This window comes from Alligator sinensis, unplaced genomic scaffold (genome assembly GCF_000455745.1).
Source record: "Alligator sinensis unplaced genomic scaffold, ASM45574v1 scaffold1216_1, whole genome shotgun sequence".
Taxonomy (NCBI): domain Eukaryota; kingdom Metazoa; phylum Chordata; order Crocodylia; family Alligatoridae; genus Alligator; species Alligator sinensis.
Window position 1 is genome coordinate 2,908,743 of NW_005842018.1, and position 12,180 is coordinate 2,920,922.

Below are 12,180 nucleotides of genomic sequence, written 5' to 3' on the forward strand. Positions count from 1 at the left end.
ACTCTTTCCTGCTTATGCAGGTGGTCGGACTCGATGATCTATTGAGGTCCCTTCCGACCCTAACATCTATGAATCTATGACTTCAGCCAGCTCCTTCAGTACTCTCAGATGAAGTCCATCCTTTCTTGCTGACTTATAAATGTCTAACTTCTCTAACCGATCATGCACCAGCTGAACATCAACAGTAGGGAGGCGGTCATTCCCACCATGCCCATTCTGAACCTTAGCTAGTATGATTATCCCCTTCGGTGAAATACCGAAGCAAAGTAGTCATTCAGGAATTCAGTTTTCTCCTGAGTCTCGGTAACCAGTTGTCTTGAGTTGTTAAGCACTGGCCCCGCGCTTCCATTTGTTTTCCTCCTGTTCCCTACATACATAAGAAGGACTTCCTATTGTCCTTGATTTCCATTGCTAGTTTATATTCAGTTGCCGCCTTAGCCTTTCTAATCTGCTCCCTACAAGTGTGGGCCGTTGTTTTATAGTCCTCCTTGGGGACTGTCCCAAGCTTCCATTGTTTCTATGCCTCTTTCTTCTTTTGCAAGAGGACCATAATATCCCTATTAAGCCAAGAGGGCTTCCCAGCCCTTCTGCTACTTTTCTTCCATGTGGGAATGGACTTCTTTTGTGCTTCAAGGATCGTGTCCTTGAGGAACAACCACTCTTCATGAACTCCTTTCACCTTTGGTCCCTTGTCCTACAGTGCTTCCCTTACTAATGCTCTGAGCCTATTCAAATTCGCCTTTTTGTAGTCCAAAATTTCAACCCTGCTAGCTGATTTGCCTGCCTTGCGACAGACAGTGAGTGTGATGGTTTCATGGTTGTTGTTTTCCAGGTTACCCTCTATATTTGAGTTGGTCACCAGATCATCTCCTTTGGCCAAGACCAAGTCTAGGAGAGCGTTACCTCTTGTTGGCCTGTTCGCTTCCTGAGTGAGGTAGAGCTCTTTGATACAGGTCAGGAAGCAACGTGACCAATCCAACTTAGCCGAGTGTTCCTCCCAAGAGATGTCTGAATAATTGAAGTTACCCATGATGACCATGTCCCGTGCATGCATGGCCTCTGCCAGCTCTTGAGAGAACTCCAAATCGAGCTCCTCCCTCTGGTTTGGTGGTCTGTGGTATACACCTACAGCTAGGTCTGTCTTGCTGAGCCTCTCCCTGTAGTTTGACCCAGAGGGTTTCAAGCTGTTCATCATTAGAGTCGATGTCAGCCTCCAAGGAGGTGTATTGCTTCCTCACATAGAGAGATACACCTCCACTTTTTTTCCCTACTTGGCCCGTTCTGTGCAGGGTGTAGCTCTCTGTGGCTATGTTCCAATCATGTGAGAAGTCCCACCAGGTCTCCGTAATGCTCACTGGAGAGTAGGAGGGCTAGCTTCTCCTGCTTGTTCCCCATGCTCCTGGCATTAGTGTACAGGCACCTGAGTCTTCCAATTGAGACCCTTAATTTTCTGTCATGCTGAGGGAGAACCATTCTCTCAGCTCTTGCAAGAATGGCTCTCTGAGTGTCCCCAGCTTTGGAGCTTTCTTGTATTCCGGTCCCTGGGCATGCTCTAGTTAGTGTTTCCCTGTCCCCCGGCGATCTTCGTTTAAAAGTCTGTCTAGAAGATTGGCCATGCTGGCTGAGAACAGGGACTTACCCTTCCGCATGAGGTGGATGCTGTCCCTTCCCAGGAGTCCTCCCTTCTTGAAGTGTGTGTGGTGGTCAAAGAAACCGAAGCCCTCACAGTAGCACCATCCACAGAGTCATCAGTTCACTTCTTCAACGCATCCTTCCCTCCTATGTTCATGGCCTGCTGCCAGGAGCACACAGGAAGACTACCTGTGCCTCCTACCCCTTGAGCACAGCCCCCAGAGCCCTGTAGTCGCACATGACCTGGTCCGGATTACTCCTGGCTGTCATTCATGTCCATGTGGATGAGGAGCATGGGGTAGTGGTTGGAGGGCTGGATGAGCCTAGGGATCCTCTCTGCAATATCCTGGATGCGGGCCCCAGAGGGGCAGCAGACCTCACGGGCTAGGGGTCCGGATGGCAGATGGGTCCCTCAGTACCCCATAGGAGGGAGTCCCTCACCACCACCACCACCACCTTGCGTCTCCTCTTGGCAATGGCAGTTCACCATTTACCCATCTCCTCCTCTGATGTCTCCATTGGAGCCTCCTCATGCATGGTGAGGGCAGCCTACCTGTTGTGCAGTGTTAGGGGAGGAGCAGCTCTAGCCCTGCATGTGCTGGAGCCTGAGACAACTATCTTCCAGGTAGCTCTGGGTAGGTCTTTTCAGCCAGCCTTCTTGTTGACCACCTTCTCTATCTTCTCTTTTTCTTCTTTCTTCTGGAGAAGGGCCTGGCAGTAGCCGTTGATGTAGTCTTCATGGGCCCTGATGGTACGTAACCATCAACCATGAGCTCCTCCTTGAGCTCCCTCACCTGGCCCTCCAGAGACTCCACTAGGGAGCACACCCCACAAGTGGGGTTGCCCCTATGCCCAGCTTCTAGCAGCCACATTAGGCAGCCCCCACTGCCCGGAGCCAGGGACTCCATCTGGGTGGAGACCTCAGCGGTGCTGGGAAGCCTACAGGCAGGACAAGTCTCCACCATGGCTGAGAGAGATTCCACGCCCTGCCTGTTTGTGCACTCTTGTTTGTGCAGCTCCAGTCACAGGGCTCCCTGGGGGCTTCACCTGAGTTGGGACTGGAGCGTGGTATTCCCCTCCCTGGTCCCGGCCAGCCGGCGTGGTCCCCACACACTTGCACACATGCATGCATGTACACACCTGCACTCTGAGTACCCTATGCTCGCCCACCCTCTCCTTGCCACCGGTTCCCTTACCTCCTGGCTCTGCACTGGTGGGTCAGTGGTGTTCAGGTCTTTGGCACCTGGGGGCATAATGGGCATTTACCCATGTGTCTCCTCCAAGGAGCTGGTCCAAACTTTTTGGAATGTTCTTAAATAAAAAATGAGAATAATATTAAGATGGCTAAAAAGATTTATTTACACATGAAGTATAAATCATAGAAAATTGGGGTTGGAAGGGACCTTTTTGGGCTAGGGACAGTAATTACACATAAACAGGTATAAGTAATTGGGAACCGCTTCAAATATGTAACACAACAGAAGTTCAGTGCACATAAACTGTTTTCAAAATGGCCAAAACCAATTTAAGATAAACCTGGATGGATGTAGTATCAGACGTAACTGATTAGGTTAAAAAGGTTTACTGAACTTCTGTCCCAGATCCCCTCCAGATTCAGGTTAACTCCCAGTCCCTCAGCATCTCAGGATGCTCTGTACCTCGTCTGCAAACCCCGCCACCACTCTTGCAGCCTTGGTCCAAGTAATCTGCTCCATCCAAGAGGAGAAGCATGGTCTAGCACCCCCTGGCCTCTGGCCTGAGCCACTGCAGGCATGTGGCTGCATTTACAGTGTCAAAAGTGAGAGTCTGTTCACTTGCTTATCAGTTCAATCTGTGCAGCCTAGACCAAGCTGCAAAGATTTAATTGATTTGACCTCGGGCTTTTTGACTGTCTGTACTTAGCCCTGGAGGTCACCTGGTCCAAGCCCATGTCCAACCCCAGTGTATACAAGCTACACTTATGAAATTTCATCCCTTGTTTTAAAAATGCAAATGACTTAAGTGAATCATTGCAATCAAGATCACAAAAATGGGATTTGAGCTCAGAAAAATAGTTATTTTTCAAGCAATCTTCCACTTCTAGTTCATTGTGGGGGGGGAGAAGGACGTGGGGAATCCAACTTTATTGGCAGTACCTTAAAAACTAATTGCTGTTTCAGAAGTTCATCAAGGAAAGAGGAACTAATTATCTGTTTTACTTCAAAGAAAACACTTCCAAGGCATTGTTTGAGAAAACAGTAAACATCAATTTATTCAGAGTTGTTAAGAGCTCCTTTATTCATAGGGTTGTTTACCTAATATGCTATGATGATGCTTGTTGCAACTGCCTTCTGACCGACTCGAAATAGAGTTCAGGGAAACCATTTTTCCTGATGGTTTCAAGATGCCTACTTTATATCCGAGTCTCATTTTTCTAAATTAAACGAGAGAAATGAAGTATAAAGACAATAACAGGATGTTGAGGGTTGATTAGCCAAATATTCTTTAAAATCCCATAATAAAGATGGAATATCAATGGTGAGAAATGAAAGCGTGGATAACGAGGAAAAATAATTAACACTGATTCTTTCCTGCTTGTGCTGTTAAGCAAGACACATACTTCATTGTATGCGGTTATTCTTTTCTATGCAGTTATTTTTTTGATCATTGTTCTTGTATTTCTGCTAGAGGTGAACCGATGTATCGATCGCATATACGATCGGGACCAATAAAAGGAAAATTAACATTATTGGTGATCGGCTTTTTCTGGCTGGTGTTAGCTGATAATGTCACTGATTAAATGTTGTGTGCGTGTGCAAAGCCACAGCATGCACATGGGCAAGCATGCAGCCTGGCAGGGTGGAGGGCAGCGTTTTGTGGATAAGTTTTGGGTGTTGAAGGGAATGGCAGAGGGAAGGGGTATGGGGGGGTAGATCAAGGCCCCCGTGGTGAGGGAGGGAGGGGGACCAGGGGCAGGTGCTGCCCAACCAGGGTGGTGAATGCAACCCCAGGGCAGGGCATGGGGCAGAGCCATGGACGGCTTATCTAGCGTGTGCAGGGACGGAGGCGGCTCCGCACTGCTGCGCGCAGCCCTAGAGGAGGCTCCTAGACTTGAGTGCAGGGCAAGAGTGGGTTGGCTGCTATGGGCTTGGGCCAGGGGCTGCACCAGCCTCTTCCTGGCCAGGGGGGGCTGGGCCAGGGCTGCACTTGGAGTGGGCGGAGCGGAGCAGGCAGTGGTGGTGCTGGAAAGGGTAGCTACGAGGAATTTTGGGTTGGCTATAGCCCACCCTGTAGCCATCCCTCCCAGCGCTGCCGCTGCCACCTGCCCCACCCCTGCCCACTCCAAGTGCAGCCCACTGCCTATGCACAAGTCCAGGGGGGCACATGCCCCCCCGTGCCTCTCCCAGTGCTGCGTGCAGCGGCAGGGAGCTGCCCATCCTCCCGCTGTGCCCCCTGTTCAAGCAGCCCACAGCTCTGCCCTGCACCTTGCCCTGGGATCACATTCACCACCCTGGCTGGGTAGCGCCTGCCTCCGCCAGTCCTCCCTCCCTCATGGTGGGGACCTTGATCTGCACCCCTCTCCCCTGTGTCCCTTCCCCCCCCACCCGCAGACTTACTGGCAGGATGCTGCTCTCCAAGCTGCCAGGCTGTATTCCTGTCGGATTGGTATCATTTGATATGGCTGGTTAATAATTGGCCGTAGGTGTTGGCCAAGCAAATCTTTATCAGTGCACCCCTAATTTCTGCATTGTCTTTTAACTTTATAAACTCTGAAGATTAGCAGTCTTGGCCAGTTGGACCACATCTTTTATTCTCATAGTCTGGCTGTAAACAATCATTTTCCTAAGCTAGGTAAAGTGCTTTCTGTTGGCATGTCACCAGTAGTGCTTCATCTGAAACTCTCATTTGATTCTCTTTTAACAGCCTTCTCTTGGTTTTGTCAATCCATACTGCATGTGGTACGTGGGTCCCATCTGAGACTCGCAGAGAGCACTGTAGACCAGATGATAAAACTCTATGGGTGGATCTAACCCATGGGTCATATCCTTGACACCTCACCCCTAAGTCATTTTCTTTGCATAACCCAGCAGATATACTGCAGTTGACAGCTGGGTTTGTGGTTTGGGTTTGTGTAAGGATTTTTTTCCTGTTGCATATGTGAGCATATAAAATAATTAAAACTTTTGCTCATAATAGAGTTATATTATTTGGGAGAGTCTAGGATTGTGTGGCTAAATCCATTCGTTAATAATAAAACTTTATATATTAGATACTAAATTCCCTCATCTTACAAAAACTTCCCAAACTACGGTTGATCAGGCAGGAGACAGAGCAAGAAACAAAGTTTTTTGCTGTATTATAGACCAGGAATACATGTTCTAAAATATAAATGACAGGCCAAAAAAGCAGACCTATTATACATGAAGATGGGTGACCACTGTTTGTAGTCTGGCGCTATCTGTATTTTATATAAAAACATAGTATAAAATTTTAAAAGCATATCATGTAAGGAAAAATATAGTTTGAGATTTGCTCCCTTTCAGCAGCTTCAGAATTATTAATGTGTTTAGATTAGACTTGCTAAGCACAAATAGTCACTTAAGACTCCCTATCTGATGTGCAGTATGCAGATGTATTCATAGGTTCATAGTGAAGTCCGTAACCACCACTATCATACTACTTCAGCGCCTCATAATAAAACATCCCCATGAGATACGGCACATCTTTTTTTTCCCATTGCACAGATGGGAATATAAATCACAGAGAGAATGAGCAACACAAGGTCATACATGGACGATGTAGCCATGATGGTCCATGAATTGTGTGAGAGAGAAGGATTTCTTAGGGTGATACTTTTTACTGGACCAACTGATTAGTTAGAACAGAGTTAGACAAGCTTTCAAATGCTTACAGCTCTAAGCCAACTATGCAGTTGGTCTGTTTAAATGGCAGCACCCTTAGAAACCTTTGCCTTGCACAAGGTCACACAGGAATTCTGTTGCAAAGACTCGAACTCAGGTTTTAAGATGGTTTCTTCTCCTGTGGTTTTCCTTTCTCTCTGTCTATATAGTGTTAACTCTCCTTATTTATACAACATCATGGGTGTTAATGACACTTTTTTAAAACTGTGTCTCTGCCTAGATTATCATGCAGTCTACCTTGAAATAAAGCAAGGAAATGCTGTTTTGAACAGAATAAAGAGTGCTGGGGACAGAAGTGCTCATGAAACAGCATTGTTTAAAAAGGAAATGAGATGCTCACTGTGTCTCTGTTTCATGTCGTTCCTGTTTTTGTTTAACATGATCAGGCGAGAGAGAGGGAACAGACAGCGGCGAAGCTGAGAGTAGTCTTGGAAAGCAAACCAAAAAGTGAGTTTTGAGAGGAGGTATTTGGAGGTGGAGCAGGAGGATACGTGGCACACATGAAGGAAGAAGTTACTGCAAGATGAAAGGGGCACGGAGTTGTGGGTTTGTGGAAGAGCGAGAGGAATTGAGGAGAAGCGCGTAACTTCATCTTGAGGGTTTGGTGTATAAACTGATCATAAGAATTTGTTATTGTGGTTTGGTATCATCTGTCCCCCTTTCTGGAATTATAGTCAGTGGTATCAAAGATTATTATGCAGCAAAGTAGGGTGGGTCTCAAGGAATAAGGCTCCTGGGTACCATGGCCACATTTTCATTTGGATCATTACTTTTGGTGTTACCAGCCTAAATTTCCCCTGTTTCAACTGTAAGCTGGATTCTTCCTCACTTCCCAACCTAAAACTGTAGTTTAGCATTACTGTGCACCTTTTAACATTTCTAGTTGTGCTCCAGACACAGCTGCATTGCACTGGCAGTTGAAATGAACCCTGCATATTCCTCATTTACCAATATTAATATTTGGGAAGTATGAGTAAAAACTTCTTCTAGAAATCAAAAGTAACTGTTTCTGTTACAAAAAGAGCTAGCAAAGTTGCAAAACAGATTCATTTCCAATAGTTAGATGCTCGTAATGATCTAAAAAACTTGTCTGTGTTTTATCTTGCCAAATAGGTTGGGGGGCTTTCGGAACAGGAGGATTTGGCGGGTTTGGGGGGAAGCAAAGGGCTAGGGTAGATGTGTGGTATAACACACGACTCTGCTTTTTCAACTTTGCATGGAAATATTTCTTAAAGGACTTTCTTTACTTTTTACTAAGAAAGTTTCAAAAGCGATTGGAAGATTATTTAGAATGTGCTCAGTGTTTTTCTGATTATTAGCAGCCTCGTTTTACCTTGCTCTTGGGAGAAATCATACAAGGAGGAGAAAGAATAGCATATTCTTCACTTTATTTCTCACAAACACCAGGAAAATGCTGTTTTGGGGATATTTTTGTATGAGGGAGATCTGATTAATCAATCAGAAATTGTGCAGCAAAACCTTAAAAAAAATTTTAAAAAAATAAAACAACCTCAGTAGAGACCAGAAGGAGTTGTGAAGAGGCAGAATCCCACCATTTTAAGGTGTTTGTAAAATTTCTCAATTCCATAGCATTGTACAAATTAAGTTTAATTAAATATGCTAAGATTTCAAGTATCTTCCTTTGCAAAGATGCAATATTACTGAGAGTACTGCATTTAAAAAAATAATCCCTGCAAAACACTGTAATGTAGGGTTAAACTGAACAGTTAAAATAAGTCAGATAAAACAAAAAAGATTTAACTGTAGTGTTAATGCAATCCTAGTGCCTATTCTGTATATATTGGTATTTACATGTAACAGGACAGACAGAAATACATGATCATACTAGAGGTAACCTTGCAAAATTATGATCGAAACTTGAAAAAATAATTAGGCAGTGCAATAATTATATTGCATGTCATGAATTTTGAAGTAACACACATCTAACATTTGTTTTTACAACATTTGGTCTAACAGCCAGAATATAGCACACAGATCATCTTTTTGGGGGTGAGATAAGCGCTTAATGAGGTTACCGGTTTGTCAGAAGCATAAATAATACTAGTTCTTTTGTTTATTGTGTTAGACTTCAGTATATGGGCCAGGGAACTTCTTTGTAATCCTTTTAAATTTATTTTACAATGTTTCTTTTTCTGTGGCTTGGCCATTTTACTAATTCCAATTAAAGCTAAGAATTGCTGGCTTTAATTAGGACCTGCAATACAGAATGACTGTACAGGCTTCCAAGATTGTGATAAAATGTTACAAAGCATAACCTGAAATTAGACAAAGATACATTTTTTCAATCTAGATCTATAGTCTAATGTAACCCTAACACAGGGTACAGCTCCAGCAGATCATGCCTGGATTGCATTAGAAATAAAAACTTCCTTTATTTTCTTTGCTTCCTTTATATCACATCCTTGCAAATGGGTAAAACCTTGTAATCCACACTTATGCTTGAGAATGTTTAAATGATTTTGCCCAGGAAGAACTGCTTCACACAGGGGAGAACGTACGATTTCAGTATTCCTCACCGCTTGTCAGATCATGCAACATTTGTGACTCTGGAAAGCCCATCTTTACTTTATTCTTTAACTTTTCACCAAATGTACAATACAAAAAATTATGCAGGAAAGCAAAAGCTGTTTTAAGTAAGTATAAAATAAATTTACTGCTGTTTTAACACATGATTTTTTTTTTTTCATGACCCAATGTCTGCCTTCCTTGAGCGCGCACAAATTTTGAAAGTGCCTGTAAAGTAGAAAAGATGGACATATGGAATATAGGTGGCATTATGGCCACTAAACTGATGCAGGAGTCAGTGGCCTGCTTACTGAATGGTTTTGGTTCTTCAAGAATAACGATTTTCTTTGCTTTTTTTCCTTTTTCAGGAGACGTTGATCCAGCAGCAAGTGTCATTTCATTAGGTCCTGTATCTCTGATGTTGTGGATAGTGGAGTCCTCCAGCAATTAAATGAGAGCAGTGGACACATCTCAGCATGTCAGTCTAGAGAGTTCAGAATCGAAACCTGGGAAAGGCTGGGGCCATGGGGCAGAAACACCAGCCTCCACTAAAAACAGAACAAGTGGGAGCTTCCAGTCCTGGCCTACAAAAAAAGCATTTTGTTATGGGAACCATGCGAGGGTTAATCTTCTCATGAGGATGGAAGTAAACAAATGAGATGGTTAACTTGAGCAGTGAGCAGTTCAGTTACAACAAAGCAACTAAAAAATAAGATGGATGACACTGGAACGGAAAAGGTTTTGATGGCACAGGTAGGGAAAAACACAGTTCAAAACCGGCTGCGAGTTACATTGTCTCTGAATTGAGCACTCTGTGTTGGAAGAATATTCGTTTGGGGGCTCCGAATCTGCAGTAGAAAAGCGGTAGAGCAAGCAGTACGAATCTAATAGCAAACCCTGATATGTAGGACAACAACATTATGACTGATTACCAAACATCAGATACTCCACAGAGAGAGGGCTTTTGTTTTAGGAATAACCTTTTTCTACAAGATAAAGAAGTGGGGAGGGAGGCCGGGGAAGCAGGGCAGGGGAGGGGGGACAACGGAGCCAAGGAGAAAATTGTCTATTAAGGTTAAAAAGCAAAACAAAACAAAATGTGAAGTTTGTTAACAGAGGGTGTTTACCCAGACTGCTTCGAACAGCCTGACACCAGCCTAAGAACGGGGATATAGTTGAGCCCATTGTAAGTATCATTGAAAACCAAAATGTGCCAGTCAGCATGACAGAAGGACATCAAGGAGTGGGTCCCAATGTTTTGCTGACCTTCATGGGTTGATAAGCCTCTGTGTCTAAAACAAACAAAGTCTGGAAATAAGTAGGGTTTTTTTGTTTGTTTTTTTTTTCTGAAGTAGAATGAGGTTTCTTGCTCCGTTTCTGACAATCTGTTATTTATTAGTATAGTTGTGTTTTTTGTTTGCTTTCAGGTAGGTGTAACACATTCAGTTAAAGAGCACATCAGTATGCTACTACTCGATTTAAATCCTTTTTTTTTTTCTAGCTCTTTTAAAACTTCTTTTTACCACTGTTTTTTGGTTTCTGCATGTAGAATAAAGAGACTTGTAAAATTGTAACATTTCGCACAGAAATGCCGCCCGATCTTCACCAGCTTCAGAAATCTGACCTTTGCCAATGCTGCAATAAAGTGTTGCAATTTAGAATTGGTGTCTGTCTCTTTCCATTCACTTTGAAATAAATGTTTCTGAAATGAAATGTTGGTGGCCTGTATTAAGAGAATTCTTGTCCGTTTCATGGAGAAGCTTTTGTGCCTCAAGACTTTAGAGGGAGGACTTGAAATTTGGCTGGGGGAGTTGTGCCCTTTGCTTTTCCCATGAAAAGGGTAGCCAGATTTGGCTGTTAAAGGCCTTTGAAAAAGCCTTGTTTATAAATGTTTCATAGGCATAATTTAGATTGGCAGCTAACGTCTTTAAAGATTCCAGCTGCAAGAGCATATTTTGTCCCATGGCTCTAGGACCTGAGCAGGGCTCTCCCTTGAATTGTTTCAACAAGCTTCCAAGGACCAGCCCTGTTCCTTCTCTACCCTCCTTTGTCCTTGTGGGAGAGAAAAGACAGGAACAGAGGTCAGGATGGAGAGACAGCAGCTGGAGACAGGCCAGGGCACAGTTTCGGCTGGGTTTTTGTTTTGGTTTTTTCAGTGTTCATATTTACAGTTCAAAGCAAACCTCTTCTTTATTTTTAAGATGCTAAATTAAATTTTTATAAGACTGAAAATAGACACAAAATCTTTTCTTTTGGATCAAGTGACACAATTCCTTTAATGCAGATGCAGTTAAATTAGTATACAAGGCAGGCTTAGGTTGGATATTAGGAAAAACTTTCTCACTAGGAGGGTGGTGAAGCACTGGACCAGGTTACCGAGAGAGGTGGTGCAATCTCCATCGTTGGAGGTTTTTAAGGCCTGGCTTGACAAAGCCTTGGCTGGGATGATCTAGTTGGGGCTGGTCCTGCTTTGAGCAGGGGTTTGGACTAGATGTGACCTCCTGAGGTCCTTTCCAATCCTAATTTTCTATGATTCTATATATTATACATTTTTAGAAAGGGAAATAAGTTGTACAGGTGTAGAGAGCTTTTTAATCGGTGTAACTGCATCTACAGTGAGAGTTGTATCAATAGCATTGTATTATTAAGAAAAGCCATTTCTAACGGACATAGTTATAAGCCAGTACAAGAATTGTCTGCATCATGTCTCAGAGAAGAAAATAGCTTGCAACCAGTAGAGTGTGTGCTCATTCATTAAAGACTAGCATTGTGAATAATGTAAAAAATAAGCTGGTCCTGCTGTTACATAAAGAGAATCAGAAATCTGTGCAGTTTGCCTTGTGCTTGACAGGTGGGATGTTCAAAAGAACTCAGATAGGCTCCTTTGAACTTCAAAAGGAACAGTTAGGCTCCAGCTGAGAGCATTTGAAAATCACACCCAACATCTGTTGCAATACTGCATCACTGTTCCTCTGCTAGGAGCCAATGACATGCTGTAGGAGAAATGAAGCACTCTAAGGGTGCATCCCAATGAGCACTCACATGCAGGGGTGTGCATTTCCTACGTGTACTCTGGCGTGAAGCAAATTGTCTTGGGTGGGATGGAGGAAGCAGGGGCCAG

At 43.8% G+C, this 12,180-nt stretch overlaps 1 protein-coding gene across 7 annotated transcripts in view; it reads left to right on the plus strand.

Annotated features, from left to right (window-relative positions):
- Nucleotides 1–10,727, plus strand: part of UPF2 (UPF2, regulator of nonsense mediated mRNA decay) — a 126,833-nt gene extending 116,106 nt beyond the window's left edge. For all 7 annotated transcript variants that reach the window (XM_025202318.1, XM_006022148.3, XM_006022144.3 and 4 more), the window contains one exon: nucleotides 9,428–10,727. In XM_025202318.1, coding sequence (XP_025058103.1) covers nucleotides 9,428–9,437 — 10 coding nt within the window. In that variant the 3' untranslated portion in view covers nucleotides 9,438–10,727. The remainder of the gene's footprint in view (nucleotides 1–9,427) is intronic.
- The last annotated feature ends 1,453 nt before the right edge of the window (nucleotides 10,728–12,180 follow it).